We start from the raw sequence: 20,330 nt of genomic DNA on the forward strand, positions 1-20,330 counted from the left end.
CACTTGTCAGTGGAGAGTGGCCAGACTCTCTGTACAAATGAAATATACGAGAGTCTGGTAGGACCAGGCTAATTTAGCTGTGCCTAAGCTGCAGACACACTGACCAGACGGCCGACCCTCGGCAGAAAAGGCAGTTGGACTGATCAGTCGCCCCGAGTTGGTCAAAAAAATGGCTCAGAACACACAAAAGCGATGAGATGTAATACGTCTCCATGACAGCAGGCAATGCTAATCTGTATTGTCGCCCAAAAATGAAAACCGGCAGCTGATTGGACGAATGCGTCACGTGGGTCTGGTTTCTCCGGAAATTCAAAGACAGACCGTCATGGCGGCTTGTTCAGAATACGATCTCATATTGTACTAAAATAGTTCACCGAAACGTGTTTCTGAAAACATTTTAAGTGAGCAATAGGCCATGCAGTTGCTGAATCTTCAGATCGACAAAGGTCAGTTTAAAAGATTTTCGTCAGATTTTGAGAGACTCTAGTCACGCTCATTCCGCTCCTCGTTTCCGGGTTAGCACGCTACCAATCAGATGGGTCATTTGAGTCCGACTGCCGGCAGTGCCCGCCCCGCCGATTATACATGTCAAAATGAAGGCCGACGGCCCCTCGGATGGACGACGGCACGGAACACACCCAACAGATTCGAGTCACTGACCTCGCCAGACTGTCCGACGGCCGATTAACGGCTTGGTGTGTCAGCGCCTTTAGAGAAGCCTCACAGAGCTACTAGCATGGCTGTGGACTGTGAAGCTTGTTTACCTGTTTCTGTAGAGACTACCATCAGGTAGAAGGTACCGCAGTATAACTGCCCGCACCTCCAGAATGGGGAAGAGCTTCTTCCCTCAAGCAGTCAGACTGTTGAACAACAAAACATGATTCAAATGTTTCACACGGAACTGAAATGCACTCCTGCACCTTTTTTTTTTATGCTGCTAAAACTCTATATATCCTACCTCAATCAGTGCTCTGTTACAAGTCTACTTATGCCCTGTCTTATTGTTGTCTGTTGTCTGTCCTGTCCCTTGTCTGTCTTAAATGCTCTACTTTAAGTAGTGATTGCACTTTATGTAAAGTCTATAATGTGTGTGTGCACTAAATGTAGCCTTTCTCGAATGTCGTTTGTATATAATGTCATTTTCATATATTTTAAATGTGTGACACCACTTGATCCATGGTGAAACGTTGTTTAGTCTCACTATATACAAAGGAAATTTGTTGAAATGACAATAAAATGGAATTCATGGGTTCATGTAAAAGTGACTATGAACCAGATAAACTTCCTTGTGATATTTAAAGACAGCAAATTAAAAGCCTCATAAATCAACATAAACTATTCAGTCCCTCCAGAAAAACGCGATTATGCGATCGCATAATTCAATGCATAATCAGCCAAAGTCTGCATATTTATGCGGGGGCCGCATTTTTTCAAATATGCCGCAATTTCGCCGCATAAATTGCCAATTTCCGCGCAAAATATGCGGGGCTTGCATGATTTCATAATCCCCGCGTTTTCATTGCAAAAAAGTCACATATATCTTAGCAGAAAGTTGAAAAATGTTGCGTTTACTTCACACAAGAGCAGCCATTTTCCCCTGTTGCCATGGGAACGTTATGAAGTGACGTAATTACGCGACGTGACCATCATCGAAAAGCTGCAAACCCCACGATGAAGCCATGATGAAAATGCAGTTTTTGCAAGTTCCCGCAATTTCATTGCATAAAATTGCATGAATATCCCGCATATTCCATCGCATTTTTTAAGAAATTGTGCCGCATAATCAAGGATTTTTGCCCGCAACAATCACAAAAAAACTCTGCATTTTTCTGGAAGGACTGACTATTGTAAATTGGCAGTTATTCACATGGGTTGGGACTGCCTGGAGGTTAAACATTTCGGGGAAAGTGTTTCTGCCGTTCTCTCCACCCTATTGAGGAGACTGATCCCAGTATCAGAAGCAGTGTTACCTCTCAATGATACCTCAGCACTCGAGCACAGGTCTTTATTTAGCTGGTCGCATTGAAGCTAAAAGAGATGGTGCTCTACCACTACTCTCCTAGTCTCGCAGTAAGGTCTGGCTCCTCCACACATACATTCCTGGATAGGAGGAAAAAAACGCTCTGGGTTGTTTGCATTTCTTTAATCCAATCACAATTGTCTTTGGCAGCGCTAAACTCCGGACGCAGAGGCGATGGCTCTGCAAAATGGTCTCTGGAAGGAACTTGTTTAGGTGGAACATTTGCACCCCACAAAAGAATAAGCCACATTAGAGGTGTGAATCTTCACTGATCTCCCGATTCGATTACGATTATCATGTCTTCGATTCGATATCTCGATGCATCATGATGCGTCAAATACATTTTTCAGGATATATTCATCAGGATATTTAATTCATAGCTTTTCAAGCTTCAAAAGCAAAACATTCTGCAGTGCTCTAATACTAAATAAATTGGATACATAAAACTACAGCACTGAGCACATGGCACTTCCTGAATGTGCAAAACATAACAGAATATGTAAACAGAAAGGTCGTTAGGCCTACATTAAATTGTAAACAGAATTAATCGATTACGGCCCAGCCGATTATCGATGCAGCATCGTCCATGTCCACGATTCGATGCATCGATTATTTGATTAATTTCAACACCTCTACACATTATTACTCATTTTTCACTCTGTCTGCAAGTCTGGCATCTCAAATTAACAAGCACAAGCAACCATGGTCAGAAATAGGAATAGCTCCTACATTTCTTTTGAGCAGTATAAAAAAGTTATAATGGAATATAACATAGATTTATTTGATAGTTTATTTAAAAAAAAATAGAAAAACAATTGAATCAGATAATTCAACATTTCCCTAAGGGAACACATGTATATACAATACAGGAAAAAAAGAATTTTGGCTGTACATCATTCACACAAAGAATAAGTTACATTTGTACAACCTTAACACCAGTGGTGCAATCTAACTAAGTACATTTAATGAGGCTGTGCGTCACACTGTCAACACAATGGTTGCCGTTTGAAGTTTTAAAGGTCCCATGACATGGTGCTCTTTGGATGCTGTTATATAGACCTCAGTGGTCCCTAATACTGTATCTGAAGTCTCTTTCCCGAAATTCAGTCTTGGTTCAGAATTACAGCCACTAGAGCCAGTCCCACAATGAGCTTTCCTTAGGATGTTCCATTTCTGTGTCTGTAGCAATTGAGGAGGAGAGAGGGGGGGTGTGGCCTTGACCAACTGCCACTTTGCTTGTTTGCAAGCCATGATGTCTCTCTCTCATGGGTGGGCCAAATTCTCTGGACGGGCAAAGCAGAGAAAGGGGAGGTAACCTTCCTCCTTATGAGCTCATGAGGAGGAGATTCCAGATCGGCCCATCTGAGCTTTCATTTTCTCAAAGGCAGAGCAGGATACCCAGGGCTCGGTTTACACCTATCACCATTTCTAGCCACTGGGGGACCATAGGCAGGGCTGGGGGAACTCATATTGTTAAAAAGCCTCATAAAGTGAAATTTTCATGCCATGGGACCTTTTTAAACCTGTAGAATGTTATGCTTTTTACAGCTTCTTGATCATGCAAACAGTTTTATACAGTTTTATTTTTTACATTTCTTTTAAGTTGGACATGTTCTATGTACGTTTTTTTTTTATCCACTTAGTGTTTTGTTGCCTTATCTTTGGAGCTTTTTTACATAATGTCGGCGAAATGTTTAGATTCAAACACAATCTTATCTATATTGCCTCAGCAATACCAGTAGCTAACTATTATTGCTATTTAAACATTTACATATTGGACATGTACAGTGTGAGCTCCAGGGGTTTGTGTTTAGAGCGTGATCGTTGTTCCTTCCTGAAGGCACAGGTGGAATGTGCTTCTCCTTGTCTTGACGCTGTAGGACGTGCTGTAGGACGTGCTGCAGGCATTTTCTTCTGCTGAATAGGAATGCACAGTGTGTCAAATGACAGTGTTGTGGAAGTGCAGTGGAATGATACCAATGTGACGGCTCATATCTCTCTCTCTATTCTCTCTCTCTCTGTCTTCAGATAGGACTGATGTCAGTTACAGTGTTTCCCGTTCGGCTGCTGCTGGTGTCCTCCCTCATGCTGCTGGCGTGGCCCTTCGCCTTCACAGCGGCCCTGGGACGTTCTGATTTTGTCATTGAGCCACAGCCGTGGTGGAGGAGGTGTGTGTGTGTGTGTGTGTGTGTGTGTGTGTGTGTGTGTGTGTGTGTGTGTGTGTGTGTGTGTGTGTGTGTGTGTGTGTGTGTGTGTGTGTGTGTGTGTGTGTGTGTGTGTGTGTGTGTGTGTGTGTGTGTGTGTGTGTGTGTGTGTGTGTGTGTGTGTGTGTGTGTGTGTGTGTGTGTGTGTGTACACAGGAATGTGTGAAAATTACAGCATCCTGTAAACAGCCTTATGATAAACCGATTGAAACAAACAAGCCCTTTGATAACCACTGTGTCTTGTAAAACAGGAATTTGCCCAGTGTGGGATTAATAAAGTCTATCTTATCTGCTGATTCTTTATTGGTGTTTACTGAAAAGGATTTATGTCTGCTAATTTAATTTCATTAATATACTAGGGCTGCTCAATTCATAATCACAATTATTTTGGCCAATATTAAAATCAAGATTATTTAACTTCCTTACTCATTGACTTTTGTAAAGATGTTGCATTTATTAAACTTAAAAAAGCAGTTAAACAAATCAACAGTGAAAACAACATAAACTGTGAAATTTCCCTTAATTCTTTTCCCGTTAAACTTTTTGATTTCATCTTCAGAACACAAGACAAAATAAGAGTTAACTTGCAGAATGCAAAATAATATTGGCTTGTTTTTGTGATCGTTAGGAAACCAAATGGCCATCAAAATTTGATTAATTGCACAGCCTTAGATTATACTATATCCATAGGAGCTATATGAAGTGAGTGATCAGATTAGAGCAACTGGATTAATATGAGGCCATTAATGGAGCAAAACTATTTGTAAATGTGTGTATAGAGTTGTGCAACTGTCAGCATTGTAATTGTGTAAAAGAATCTCTAAATGCATACTCAGATTTGATCATGTGTACAGGAATCTGCAAATGTGTTAAATAAACTGTGTGCGTAATCAGAGCAATGTGTAAAAAAATTCTCCAAATCCGTATTGAGATTTGCGAGTGTGTAGGCAAATTTGCAAATGCATACAGTGCATAGATCTGTGAATTCACACTTTCCATCAACTGTCTGTGTATTTTTTATTATCAGGTTTATTGACCTGTGTCTACGGGTGATCATGCGAGCCATGTGGTTTTGCGGAGGTTTCCATTGGATCAAGGTGAAAGGGGAACGGGCGGCAGCCTCTGAAGTTCCCATCCTCACTGTGGCACCACACTCCTCCTACTTTGATGCCATCCCAGTCACCATGACCATGTGCTCCATAGTCACCAAACTGGAGAGCAAGAGCATTCCCGTCTGGGGCAGTGAGTAATTACACTTTTTCCATCACCTCTTTGACCCATTGATCCACCGAAAGAAACAACATTTATGTGCCATAATACCATAAAACTAGGGCTGTCAATCGATTAAAAAAGTTAATCTAATTAATTACATACTCTGTAATTAATTAATCGAAATTAATCGCATACATAATTAACGGTGCCTGAACCGATACTTTTTAAGAAAGTAAAAAAAGAAAAGAAAAAAAAGGGTACTAAACTACAGTTGGTGACATTTAAAGAACGGCTTGTTTATTGCTAAGGCCATATGGTCAAAATTAAATGATTTAATAATAATGTATAACAATAACTTATTTCACTAGTAAATTGCTGTTGAACGACAAAAACAACCACCAGGTGGGAAAAGGACATTTACAATAACTCAAATGCACCACGAAGCTGTAGTTTACCAGTTTCATTGAACGCACCGGCTGTGTTGTTTTTCCGAGGGCTAAAACACAGTCAAACTTTACACCGTTTAGCGTTAGCTGTCAGCATTTTAACCGTTTTTAATCCAGCTACTAGCTAGCGATAGGCTAACGTTAGCTGCTGTCGAGTATAGTGTTAACTAGCTAGTGGTAGGCTAACGTTAGCTGCTGTTGAGTATAGTGTTAACTAGCTAGCGGTAGGCTAACGTTAGCTGCTGTCGAGTATAGTGTTAACTAGCGTCATGTGCAGCGGTGTTTGTGTTGCCGTCTGTTTCAGAGCATCAGAGAGAAGAGTGCAGACATATCAGTGGCACCAGATTTCGGTAGCCAGGGCTGGCAGGAAGAAGATTTTTACAAGTACATGTTCCAATTAATGATCCAGGCATCACATTCTCGTCTCCCTCCTTCATTTTACAGTCCTATGGTGGCTAGAACGACTGGAATGGATTAATCTGCTTTATTTTTTTTAACGCGTTATTTTTTTCTCAGATTAATTAATCGAAATTAACTATTAACGATAATTAACGAATTATTATTTTGACAGCCCTACATAAAACACATCTTCCATTTCATGCAAACTGCTGGCACTGCTGATTTCAAATGCTGTGTAAACGTTACCAGACTGTAATATTAAAAGAGTTGAAAGGTGCACTATGAGTTCCTGCATGGTTTCAGCACACTTGTGTCATATTACGATATCCAAAATCTAAGACGATATCTAGTCTCATATCACGATATCGATATAATATTGATATATTGCCCAGCTCTAGTGCGCTCCATTGTTGTGGTTGTTTCCATATTGCAGGATTGACCCGGAAGTACTGTACATTGACTATTTTTTTTTTTTTTTTTTTTTTCCCAACCTGAAAAAAGGCATAAGTATTTATTTTATTCATTTTTCACCCATCTATTTTTCCCCCCCGCCCATGCCCCCTCAGAGAAACATTGACAGTTGCAGAGGCATTGTCCGATGTACCGACACGTACATACAGATAAAGCTAATTTCCAACACCAGTACCTTGATGGGCATTAATAGCTTGAATAAATATAAAATAAATATTCTATTTCCTTCTAGTTGAAAAGTTCTGAAGATGAACTTACTCAAACATTTGTGTTTTCTCTCTTGTGCTGGCATACATTTAAAATCTCTCTCTTCACCATCGTGCTGCCAGCTCTGATCAGCTACATCAGGCCGGTGTTTGTGTTTCGGTCGGATCAGGACTCCAGAAGAAAAACTGTCGAGGAGATCAACCGGAGAGCCCAGTCTGGAGGGGAGTGGCCTCAGGTAAGATGAAAGTGCACACAGAGAAACACGCATCTGACTTCAGCTCACAAAGATCAAGGGCAATTTAAAACAATGAACAAGAGGTGTGTGTGTGTGTGTGTGTGTGTGTGTGTGTGTGTGTGTGTGTGTGTGTGTGTGTGTGTGTGTGTGTGTGTGTGTGTGTGTGTGTGTGTGTGTGTGTGTGTGTGTGTGTGTGTGTGTGTGTGTCAAAAACCGGGACTCCAGTATACTTGTGGGGTCTGCACAGCCTTGTGGGGCCCAAAATGCTGGACCCCACAAGGTTAAAGGGCTGTTTGAGGGTTAAGACTTGGTTTTAGGGTTAGAATTAGGTTATGGTTAGGGTGAGGGTAAGGGTTAAGGTTAGGCATTTAGTTGTGATGGTTAAGGTTAGGGTAAGGGGTTAGGGAATGCATTATGTCAATGATGGGTCCCCACAAAGATAGTGAAACAAACTTGTTTGTGTGTGTGTTCCTTAATGTGTATTTATTTGTTCCAGATCATGATATTCCCAGAGGGGACGTGCACCAACAGGTCGGGGCTCATCTTGTTCAAGGCTGGTATGTGTTCAATCCCCTTCCTACTTTAGGCATTGTGTGTGTGTGTGTGTGTGTGTGTGTGTGTGTGTGTGTGTGTGTGTGTGTGTGTGTGTGTGTGTGTCCGTCCCTACCAATTTGGAACAACCTTTTTGTGGTGACATTTTATTGTAAACATGGTTGTTTCTTATTTCTCACATTAAAGCAAATAGCATTAATGTGTGAGGCCATAATAACTTATCATTTCATAAGTGGTCTTAAGCATTTCAGTGCATGTTCATGCAAGGGCAGGTTACCAATTGCCAACACAGAGCACACTTAATCCACACCTTTCCTAACACCGCTTCAGAGCAGTATTCAGAGATACGTGTATCCCTCATTTCACTGCTGCTGAACCACAACAGTCCAGTTGTTAGCGCTGATGCACCTATAGGCTGGTTTTATGACTGACATTCATCAGCAGACATGAAGAATAGTTTATGTCACCTTGATGGGACTGATAACAATAATATCCGACACGGTCAACATAAATAATAAATATCTTTTTTTTTTTTATCAAAGATTTGATTGAATGAGAAACATGTTCATCAGACAAAGTATTCAAAATATTATCACGCTGTGGCGCTTTTAAGTACAGTATACCCTAGATCAGGGGTTTTCAAACTTTTTTGTGTGTGGACCACTATTTGTAATCAAGAATTTTCGCGGACGACCTCATAATACACATAATAAAATATGTTTACACTAGGGCTGAACGATTAATTGCGTTTGCGATGATATTGCGATATGTTAAAACGCGATTTCCTAATCGCAAAGGCTGCGATTTGGTCACATGACTCGCGAGAGCAAATCAGTCTGCACTCCGCAGAGAAAGCATCAACATAGCATGCTACCGCTACGCCGTACCTTGAGCTCATTTCTGTCATTCAAACAACTCTGAGTTGTAGTTTAAAACTTTTACAGCCATTTTAATAAAATGAAGGGTTTTATTCGGGCTCGAGTCCATACATGCAGTTAATGGATACAGGCACACAGAACTCAAGGCTCGGTTGGCAACGATTAGCTCTGATTAGCGGTTAGCTCCGGTTAGCGGTTAGCTCCGTTATAAAGATATGAGTGGAGGAGCTGCCACCGAGAGGGGTAACAATCAGACTGATGAATGACGTTCGGGGAGCTTTCACAGCAGCGTGGCCGCGGTGTTTCAACAGTTTTATTAGTACAGTTAATCCCACGGCAAGAACACCAGCAACTAGCTAACGTAAGGATAGCCTCTCTGAACAAGTGCACACGGCAGCACGCAACTTCACGAGGGGGAGGGGCTGGAGGCAGCTCCTCTCTGTGCACTGTAAAAAAAAAATACGTGCGTGTGTGTGTGTGTGTGTGTGTACTATATTTGTACTTATTTAACAGTCTAGTGTGTAATTGTGTGTTGTTCATACTATAAAATGATTTATTGTTTGTCTTTGTTGAATAATACAGAAGACAAAGAGCTTAAAAAAATTATCGAATCGCAATATTTGGGAAAAAAAATCGCAATTAGATTATTTTCAAAAATCGTTCAGCCCTAGTTTACACACAGTCCTTCCTGAATTAATCTGCACCTCTTAATAGGCCTACTAGCACTAAAACTATAACTGGTCATCGCATCAGTACAACAGGCGTGTTAAAAGAAAGTTTACTGCACACAACGACTGCCACATATTTAATTTATTCATTTACTCAAGCGCCCGAAGCATAAACAGGTTCATTTGAACAACATGCTTATTTCCATAGCAATATACAGTATAAGAACACTTGGATGTAGTCGATTTTAGGGGATTATTAATCTTCAGAGTTTGGACTTTAATGTCACGGCCGAGCGCCACTAGCCTATTTTAGTAATCGCACAATAACATGACAATTTTATTTAAATTTAAATTGTATATCAGTATACATATTCTTAATTTTTATGGGAATTTCCTGGTAAAATGAAGGTTAAAAAACTATTATTTAGCTTTTCCACGGACCACCTGCAGTACCCTCACGGACCACTAGTGGTCCGCGGACCACAGTTTGGGAATGACCTATGCCCTAGATTATGCAAATCAATTGCTTTATTTATATTACTCCTCCTAAATGTGCGTTTAACTGTCATCTGATTGTATCTTTAAAACCGTTTTCTTCATTGATATGTTCCAACAAAACACCTGAGCTCAATTGAGCCATGACCAGTATTTGTATTTGCATGAAATACGAGATGTTCTTATTAATGAATCATGTCCTAGTGAGCTATGGTAAACTTCCACACCCTTGCTGCCACTTGGGCTCTGCCGCAATTACCGGTAATATTCAACATCACACAAGTGGGCACTTGACTACTCGCAAATACTGCAAGTGTAGGCATTGGCATTAGTCTTGTTCAACCAACACACATGTAAGTCCAAAGGTGTTGTTTCTTATGTATTTACAGTTGGTGAGCAGAATAATATTAATACATATACAATATAATGCACAGTAGCTGATACAAACATTGTCCAAACCACAGCTAGGAACAGGATTTGGTTGTGGTTTTTGGTAATTTCCAACCAAGGGTGTGTCTGTGTGTTATTAGAGAGGCTGTGTGCGATCACTTCAGTGTTCATTTCATTTGCAAGGAGTTGAGCGCATAGCTGCCAACTCCAGGTTTAGCTGTCAGGGCGTATTCATTTAATGTTGGCCCAGCAGGTTTGAGTTTGGTGTCTCTTGCTTAGGGACACCTCAACAGGACATGTAACTGTTGCACCCATCTCTTTCAGGGGCTTGTTTTTTTGCTCGCATCCCGTGTGTGTTATGCTGTCAGCCATTGTTCCCCGCCTGCTCTGTCTAATCCCCTTTCTTCTGGTCTGTAATTCTGTCATTCCCAGTAAGCCTTGTTGGTCACACTCTGTCCTGCGTTGGTTGTGTATGCGTGTGTCTGTGTGTTTGTCCAGCTTGATCTGTCTGTTGTGTATTTCCAGTCCTATCTGGATGTGTCTCCTCTAGTTATGTCTCTTCACTGGTTCCCAGCACAACAGGGCAGTATATATGTATGTATGTATGTGTGTGTCTGTGTTTTAATGTGCATGGTGCCACCTGTGCATGACGTGCTCTGCAGATACCTCCAGTCCTTTGTCGTTTTCAAAAGACCTTTTCATTAAATCGTCACTTGCCTGTCTGTCCCCTTACTGTAGTCACATTATTATTCAGAGGGTGTAGACCGTGATCAGTCTCATGTTCTTTCACAGTCTCATGTGCAGCTAGACCAACATTTGGGGCCAATATTGTTCTTTTCAGAAGTCTTCCATGTTTAATTTTCCACATTTTTCTGTTACTCCACCACCTCCAGGTGTTGCGTTAAAGTGGTAGAACCTCACCCATTACTAACAAACATGTTTACACATCTTTAGGCCAGGTGTTTAAATATATTTTGCATACACATTTGTTTAAGTTTTACTGCGTCGGTTGTGTATGCGTTTGTCTGTGTGTTTGTCCAGCTTGATCTGTCTGTTGTGCGTTTCCAGTCCTATCTGGATGTCTCCTCTAGTTATGTCTCTTCGCTGGCTCCCAGCACAACAGGGCAGTATGTGTGTGTGTCTGTGTTTTAATGTGCATGGTGCCACCTGTGCATGACGTGCTCTGCAGATACCTCCAGTTCTTTGTCGTTTTCAAAAGTCCTTTTCATTAAATCGTCATGTTCATGTCCACCCTTCTCCGCCTGTCTGTCCCCTTACTGTAGTCACATTATTATTCAGAGGGTGTAGACCGTGATCAGTCTCATGTTCTTTCACAGTCTCGTGTGCAGCTAGACCAATATTTGGGGCCAATATTGTTCTTGTGTCTTCCATGTTTAATTTTCCACCTTTTTACTCCACCACCTCCAGGTGTTGTGTTAAACTTGTAGAACCTCACCCATTACTAACAAACATGTTTACACATCTTTAGGCCAGGTGGTTAAATATATTTGCATACACATTTCTTTAAGTTTTACTTTTCCTTGTAATTTTACTTTTTAATTAAACTTTTACAAAATGGGTTGTGTAGTTGCACAACTGTATGTTTCATTTCTAGAGAACACTCAACAGATTGTCTTTTTATTTAGTTTTATCCCTAAATAATATATTCACAATAAAATATTTATATCATCTGAAAGAATAGTTATCTTTTTAAAAAACTGTCAGTTAAAGTTGCACAAATCAATAATTCTATTAAGTCTGCTCCCTCTTAGTTGATTAGTCGAATAATCTGTCGTTTTGATCGGGCTCTGCCACAACAACACGATAATCGGCCGTCAGACAGTCTGGCGAGGTCGGTGACTCGAGTCAGTTCGGTGTGTTCCGTACCTTCGTCAGTCGGAGGAGCCGTCGGCCTTCATTTGGGCCGATTTTACTTGTTGAATCGGAAGGCGGGCAGTCGGACTCAATGGCCAATCTGATTGGTGGAGCGCTAACACGGAAATGACGAGCAGGATGAGCGTGACTAACGCCTCTCAAAATCTGACGAAAATCTTTCAAACTGACCTTTGTTGATCTGAAATGAAGACAGATTCAGCAACTGCATGGCCTATTTCTCGCTTAAAATGTTTTCAGAAACACGTTTCGGTGAACGATCTACTAATAAAATCCGGGAGCAGCCAGACCGTGACGCATTCGTCCAATCAGCTGCCGGTTTTCATTTTTTGGGTGACAATACAGATTTAGCGCCGCCTGCTGTTATGGAGATGTATTACGTCTCGCTCACGCGCAGAACGTATGCTCAAGTCGGTGTCTCTTCGGTGTATTCCGAGGCACTTTTTGGACCAACTCGGGGAGGCAGTTAGTCTGACTGCCTTTCCTCCTGACGGTCGGCCGTCGGGTTGGTGTGTCAGAGCCTTTAGTCAACTAAGATTTCTTTAGTCAATTAGTCATTTTTAAAATGCTTTTTAGATGCTAAATTACTTATTTCTAAGAAATGTATAAGCACATTTCTGGTAAACACAAGATTTAAAATTGTGCTTTTGCATGATTCTTTGTGGAGAAACTCAATTTCACAGTTACATCTGTTACATCTACATTTTACATCTGTCGATTAAATCAACTAATAGATTAGTCGTCAAAATCATATGAGTATTAGTTGACTAAGATTTTTTTTTTGTCCAGGACAGCCTTAAATTCTATATGATTAATTTTGAAAATGTGTAATGTGAAGGGAATCACTTGCAGTGACCAAACCACAGATAATTGTTGCGTCTCTGTGCAGTTCCCCTCAGCTTTACGGAGCATTTTAGCGTCATCAGCTCATTGTTTTGGTTTTACCGTCCGCAACTTTACTGCTTTTGATTAACTCCCACTGCTCTCATCCCATCCTATCCCCACCTATTCAAAGCTCACACAGTAGCCTGAATAGGGCCTTTTCCAGTAATAAATACAGTATGTAGCTTGTATCAGCTCATCTGTCAGCTCATCTGTCAGCAGGACATAATAGAATTTCAATAGAGAGCTTGTCTGCCTGGGCTGGAGGTTATCCTCAGGTTGGGAGCTTGTCATTCATCTAACCTGGTACACGACTCAGCCCAGTACATTGCCCTCTCTCTGTTGTTTAAAAGTCAGTTCAAATCTGTGGAAAACCCTGTGGCCAACACCATTTAGTACGTGTGTAATTTCATTTTGTAAGCATGTAGTAATTGAACTTTGTCTTCTGTCTTCTCACCACCTCCCTAATCCAACTCCCTACTCTCTTATCTTTCTCAGGGGCTTTCATACCAGGAGTCCCAGTGCAGCCTGTGGTGCTACGCTACCCAAACAAACTGGTAAACACACTTTCTTTTGAGTCGTTTGGATACCTGCCCCATACTTGGGACATAGGTCAAGTTTAGAGCCCGACTCCAGCCATACAGTACATACACCATGTACTCAAACCTACACATAGTGACAAACGCCTGTGACGTCATGGTTTCATCCTCTCATGTTAGTACAGTATGTGCCCCTCTTATATTGAATGACTTCATGTTCTAGTAGGGTGATATTTCATCCCTCTCTTTCTCTCTCATCCTATCTGTCTCTCTCTGTGTGTGTCACACACACACACACACACACACACACACACACACACACACACACACACACACACGCACACAGGTGTCATGTCTCTCTCTCAGCACCTCTCCTGACTCTCTCATGAATTATGCAGTTCCTATTATCTAGTTTTTCTTGTCTGTCTCCCTATAAAGCCTTTGTCACTGTTTCCCTTTGTGCTGAGTTTAGTCACTGTGCTGACTTTCACTGACAGCGTGGCAGTGCAAGGCAGTTAAGTGAGGCAAAGAAAACTTGAATAAGACTCTTTGTTTCTACACCACCACAAGTGTTTCCATTCCATCTGTTTCCATGTGTTCATTTAGCTGTAGGGTAACTTTGCAACTGGAAATGGAAACACCAGCAAACAATCCAGCCAATACACCCAGCCACAAGCATTGAAACCAAAGCACACAAAATCCTGATTGTTAGTAAGCCAAATCAAAACCTATTCAACTTTCTGAATCTATAATTCACCTGTGCAACACCAGCAAGCAGGAAGAGAAGCTAGTATAAGTCCTGCATGGGCCTGTTGTAAATGTTATCTGCATTGCCTTGGATTGATCTGTGTGCTTTTTTTTTTTTTTTTTTTTTAATCAATCTTAAGCTGTGTTCACACATGTTTGGTGTTTTAAGGCCCGTTCAAAGCAGAAAATAATACATTCCTGCATTAGAGCTGTAGGCAGTTTAGTGTTCTGTTCACTTAGGTAGGTAAATGTGAAGACACAAGTACTGACAGGGAACCGATAACAGTTTGGTCATCCTGTGTCAAACACCTACAGTGGAAAATCAAAATACTTTTTTATGCCCCTAATTTAAATTGCATATACTGTTCATTCCTGTCAACCATTTATGTTAAACAAACTACAGGTTTATAGATTTTTTTACATTCCAGTCAGCCATTGGTTTCAGTTCATGTCACTACACTGTAATCAATTTGTAAAGACTGTCAAAGAGCACTCCACTTGAGCATTGCAGTCATATAACATTGTTGGACTCACAATGTACAGTTTAAAAAACAAAAGTTGCAAAATGGTTGCAGCAGAACCAGAGATATTGTCTTTTTAACTTGACACATTCTTCTTCCTTGTCAAATCCTGGGGCCTATATTACCAAAATGCAACTCATCTGCTGACAGGTTGGAGATTCAGGGCCCTATTTTAACGATCTAAGCGCACGGCGTGAAGCACATGGCGCAGGTGCGTTTAGGGCATGTCCAAATCCACTTTTGCTAGTTTGATGGTGGAAAAAAGGGTCCTTGCGCCGGGCGCATGGTTCAAAGGGTTGTACTCAGTGTCTTCATTAATTCATAGGTGTGTTTTGGGCGTAACATGCAATAAACCAATCAGAGTGTCATCTCCCATTCCCTTTTAAAAGCCAGGCGCGTTTGTACCTTGGCGCACTGCTGTTATGATAGCGGATTTGCGTGTGTGTGTGTGTGTGTGTGTGTCAACCATAGCCTAGGCGCATTTCACTAATTTGCTGTTAAAATAACTATGAAATGCTGCGCTTTTGACTTTAGATCAGGTTTTTGTTGGTCAATGGCGCGATCACTTCCCACTGCCTCAAGATAGCAATACGCCAAGAATTCACCTGAACACACCTCTCTGTAAGACCAGCACGCCCATGGACGCAAAGATAGGCGCAGGTGCATTTGCTATTTAAACAACGTGGCCGCTGGACGGGAAATTGACAACTAAGCGTCGGTCTTAAACTAGCAAAGACACTTGAATCGGGCTTTGCGCTGGGCCAGGTGCAAGATAGGGCCCTCAGGCATAATATGCTATTAGCGGCTAATGTAGCCTCAAGACTCTACCCTTTAGCAGAGATGAGGAGCAGGTTGCGGAGTTCTGTTAAGCTCCTTTCTAACCACGCACAGATTTTTGACGAATGCCTGTTCATCCGGTTTGTCTAAAATCAAACCGGTTTCAGCTCATACACAGGACCGGACCAGTATAACTGGAAATCAACCCAACTCTACTCATAAACTTGTTGACCGACCTAATGTGTAAAATCAGTCGTTTCCCCCTATCCGACTGTGTTGAAAGTTACATTATCATGTCACAATCAAAGAGTTGTATGTGCATATTGATCAGAAAAGTCAGCACTGATATTTGACGCACTTATAAAAGATATTGATATTTGATAGGAAATTGATTCCAGTGTCTCCTACTTTGCTGTTACCCTCAGTGTAGGTATGTGCGCTTGGTGCAACACGTTCCCACACCACACTTGTGTGTAAGTTGCATACTGGATCATGATTGGCTTCCAAACTACTGTAGTTGTGATGTAACAAAGTCATGATCAAAACACGTGTTAAACTGAAATGTAATGGGAGCAAAGCAGATGAATGTGAAACAGAGTCTTCTACTGTCAAACTGCACATCCATCCATCTGCTCGGTGAAGCTCAAAGACCCAAGTGAAGTAACAATAACCACAACACATTTCTGGGTGGAGGGGGACTTTAAGTAATGCTGAACTGCAGTACTTACAATGGAAGTGTAATTTGAGATGCTGACTGAAAAGTGTTGCAACAAGTATCAGTATAAAGCCGCATGAAAGTATTTAGGCATTAGTCAGAAGTAATGCGCATAAGTGACTTGGTCTTCAGCCATCCTCAAAACCTACAGACACACACAACTGCCGAAAATAACAAACGGCAGTTCCAGGAAGTTAGAAAAGTAGGAAATTGACCTCCTGTTTCTGTGTTCGCTCTAAACCATTTCCTCTTTCTCCTTCCTCTCCGCAGGATACTGTTACATGGACGTGGCAAGGTCCCGCAGCGTGAGTGTTTGTCTTTGACACACACACACACACACACACACACACACACACACACACACACACACACACACACACACACACACACACATGGTGCGTTTAACTATCTTTGTGGGGATCTGTCATTGACATAATGCATTCCCTAGCCCCTTACCCTAACCTTAACCATCACAACAACATGCCTAACCTTAACCCTTACCCTCACCCTAAACATAACCTAATTCTATCCCTAATCCTAAAACCAAGTCTTAACCCTCAAACAACCCTTTAAACTTGTGGGGTCCAGCATTTGGGCCCCACAAAGCTGTCGGGACCCCACAAGTATAATGGACTTCCGGTTTTGGACCCCACAAATGTAGTTAAACAAGAACACACACACACACACACACACACACAGCTTCTACTGCCCTCAGTTAAGTATGTAGTTAAAACACCAGTGACCTGTTTTTCCATTAAGAATGAACATAGTAGGACGCTGTAGAGAAACTTCTATTATCTCCAGTATCTCTTGTCTCCATCCATCATATTATTTTTCTCTTCCCGATACTATTTTGTCATGTATAGACAAAGCCAACTATTCTGTCTTCCAGGTTCAAGATCCTATGGCTCACTCTGTGCCAACCTCATAATCCCATGGAGATAGAGGTGAGAGGTTTAGTAAGCCTGAAGTCAGTTCAATTGTGTTTACTTTTCTTTGGTACAGTATCTTCAATTTTCTTCATGTATTTAAGCTACTATTGCTCTCAGTTTGGAAAGAATGTGATATGTGTAATCCCATATTTATTTTTATTGCGTGTATTAGTACACAGTTTCATTAAAAGGATATGGGGTTGCATGAAGTAACTATCCAAAGTCAGTGTATTACCTAAAGTAGATCGGTTGACGGGGAAGCAGCAAAACATATCTTAGCCACATAAAAAAAAAAAAATCGAAAATTTTGACAAAGACATTAATTTGACCTCACAGAACACAGAAGTTGCTGCTATACCGATGCCTGCAAAGGCTGTTTTATTGTCTGACTTTGGTGACTCTGAACTAACCCTTTAAAACACCAAAGTCCCACAACACACAGACAAACCGATCAATACAGCGGTATACCAGCAACTTCCGTGTTGTGCGACGCAGAATTACTATTTTTGTCAAAATGTAAAGCGGTGAAAATATTCTAAATATAGCGTACACTTAAACTATAATTGATTTTTCTAAGGTGGCTCTAACATGTTTAGCTGCTGCCCCCATCCACAGCAGTGCATTGCTTAGCTTCCGTGCTTGGACACCCGTCTGCTTCTCCCTATCTCTTTAAGTTGACATTCTCTCTTTCCTTAGTACTTGCCTATTTATACTCCATCAAAAGAGGAAAAGGAAAACCCTGCCCTGTTTGCCAACAATGTCAGAAAGCTCATGGCCAAGTAAGTGCATGTGTAAGTGTGTTTGCATAAGTGTCTCTGATCAGCGCCTGATCATCCACACCTGCTTGTTTTGGGTGTTTGTAACACCCGGGCAAAGTGTAAAGAGCCTCATATACTCTTTACCTCCATCCTGTTAGAGCACTGGAGCTGCCACTCACAGACTTGTCCTTTGATGACCGTGAAATCAGCCTTGCACGGGGCCCACTGCGCATACATGACCTCAACAGCCTGCTGGAGTTCCACCAGCTGGTCTGCCGCTTGGGGTGAGTGAAGGGACTGGATCGACTGGTTGGAGGGGCAGGCATTCTTGGATTCTTGTGATCCAAGAATGGGCTACTGAAGGTGAAGAAAAGCTGACCCCTATTGGTGGCAGGGCAGACACACACACACACACACACACACACACACACACACACACACACACACACACACACACACACACACACACACACACACACACAGGTTTGTGGCACTATCTTTGTGGGGACCCGTCATTGACATAATGCATTCCCTAGCCCCTTACCTTAACCATCACAACTAAATGCCTAACCTTAACCCTTACCCTCACCCTAACCATAACCTAATTCTAACCCTAATCCTAAAACCAAGTCTTAACCCTCAAACAGCCCTTTAAAGTTGTGGGGTCCAGCATTTTGGCCCCACAAAGCTGTCAGGACCCCACAAGTATACTGTATTCCCGGTTTTTGGACCCCACGAATATAGTTAAACAAGAACACACACACACACACACACACACACACACACACACACACACACACACACACACACACGGAGCTCCTGGTCCTTCTCATGAATAATATGATTCAATCAATTCAAATCAAATGAGTAGAAGGTTTGATATTATATAGCACAGATTTTCTGCCAAGACTGAATATTGCCACAGATATTAGTTCTCTACAATCAGTTTATATATCCAGCGGAGCCATTAAAATAGGAAAACTCTCAGATATCTGCATCACGAGGGGTGGGGAAAATGTTTTATGTATCGTGATTTTTTTCGGGACGATTTTTAAATTAAATTCTTTTCCCTATAATCTATATGTTTTAATATGTATTTTTCGGCGCCCATGTATCATGAAAGAATCGAATCGGGACAAAAGCATATCCCAGCCCTCGTAAGCACGTCATGTAATTATTTGGTTAATTAGAGAAGATATGAGTGGTATAAAGAGGAAATCCTACATATTTTGTTTTTATCATTTTTTTCTCATTTGAGCACATACAATGTAAGAGATACTCAAGAGGAATCTTTTTTCACCTTCTTTGCGAGTTAGCTTTAATAAGGGAGCAGTTACCTCTTTTAAAGGTCCCATGGCATGAAAATTTCACTTTGTTTTTTTTTAACATTAATATGAGTTCCCCCAGCCCTGCCTATGGTCCCCCAGTGGCTAGAAAGGGCGATAGGTGTAAACCGAGCCCTGGGTATCCTGCTCTGCCTTTGAGAAAATTAAAGCTCAGATCGGCCAATCTGGAATCTTCCCTTTATGATGTAATAAGGAGGAAGGTTACCTCCCCTTTCTCTGCTTTGCCTGCACAGAGAATTTGGCCCACCCATGAGAAAGAGACATCATGGCTTGCAAACAAGCGAAGCATGGCAGTTGGTCAAGGCCACACCCCACCCTCCACCTTACCCCCCCCCCCCCTCTCTCCTCCCCAATAGCATTTAAAGCTACAGAAACAGAAATGGCACTTCCTAAGGAAAGCTCATTGTGGGACTGGCTCTAGTGGCTGTAATTCTGCACCAAGGCTGAATTTCGGTAAAGAGACTTCAGATACAGTATTAGGGGACCACTAAGACCTATATAAAGAGACTTCAGATACAGTATTAGGGGACCACTGAGGCCTATATAAAAGAGACTTCAGATACAGTATTAGGTGACCACTAAGACCTATATAAAAGAGACTTCAGATACAGTATTAGGGGACCACTAAGACCTATATAAAAGAGACTTCAGATACAGTATTAGAGGACCACTAAGACCTATATAAAAGAGACTTCAGATACAGTATTAGGGGACCACTGAGGTCTATATAAAAGAGACTTCAGATACAGTATTAGGGGACCACTAAGGCCTATATAAAAGAGACTTCAGATACAGTATTAGGGGACCACTGAGGTCTATATAAAAGAGACTTCAGATACAGTATTAGGGGACCACTAAGGCCTATATAAAAGAGACTTCAGATACAGTATTAGGGGACCACTAAGGTCTATATAAAAGAGACTTCAGATACAGTATTAGGGGACCACTGAGGTCTATATAAAAGAGACTTCAGATACAGTATTAGGGGACCACTGAGGCCTATATAAAAGCATCCAAAAAGCAGCATGTCCTAGGACCTTTTA

General features: G+C 41.5%; 1 protein-coding gene across 1 annotated transcript in view; it reads left to right on the forward strand.

Annotated features, from left to right (window-relative positions):
* The window catches only part of lpcat1 (lysophosphatidylcholine acyltransferase 1), a 36,278-nt gene that overhangs the window by 7,633 nt on the left and 8,315 nt on the right, over nt 1-20,330 (forward strand). Inside the window, exons 2-10 of the mRNA XM_031287148.2 lie at nt 4,049-4,188; nt 5,252-5,466; nt 7,082-7,194; nt 7,691-7,751; nt 13,451-13,509; nt 16,522-16,556; nt 17,144-17,198; nt 17,880-17,962; nt 18,100-18,225. Coding sequence (XP_031143008.1) covers nt 4,049-4,188; nt 5,252-5,466; nt 7,082-7,194; nt 7,691-7,751; nt 13,451-13,509; nt 16,522-16,556; nt 17,144-17,198; nt 17,880-17,962; nt 18,100-18,225 — 887 coding nt within the window. The remainder of the gene's footprint in view (nt 1-4,048; nt 4,189-5,251; nt 5,467-7,081; nt 7,195-7,690; nt 7,752-13,450; nt 13,510-16,521; nt 16,557-17,143; nt 17,199-17,879; nt 17,963-18,099; nt 18,226-20,330) is intronic.

Source organism: Sander lucioperca, chromosome 16 (genome assembly GCF_008315115.2).
Source record: "Sander lucioperca isolate FBNREF2018 chromosome 16, SLUC_FBN_1.2, whole genome shotgun sequence".
NCBI classification, from domain to species: domain Eukaryota; kingdom Metazoa; phylum Chordata; class Actinopteri; order Perciformes; family Percidae; genus Sander; species Sander lucioperca.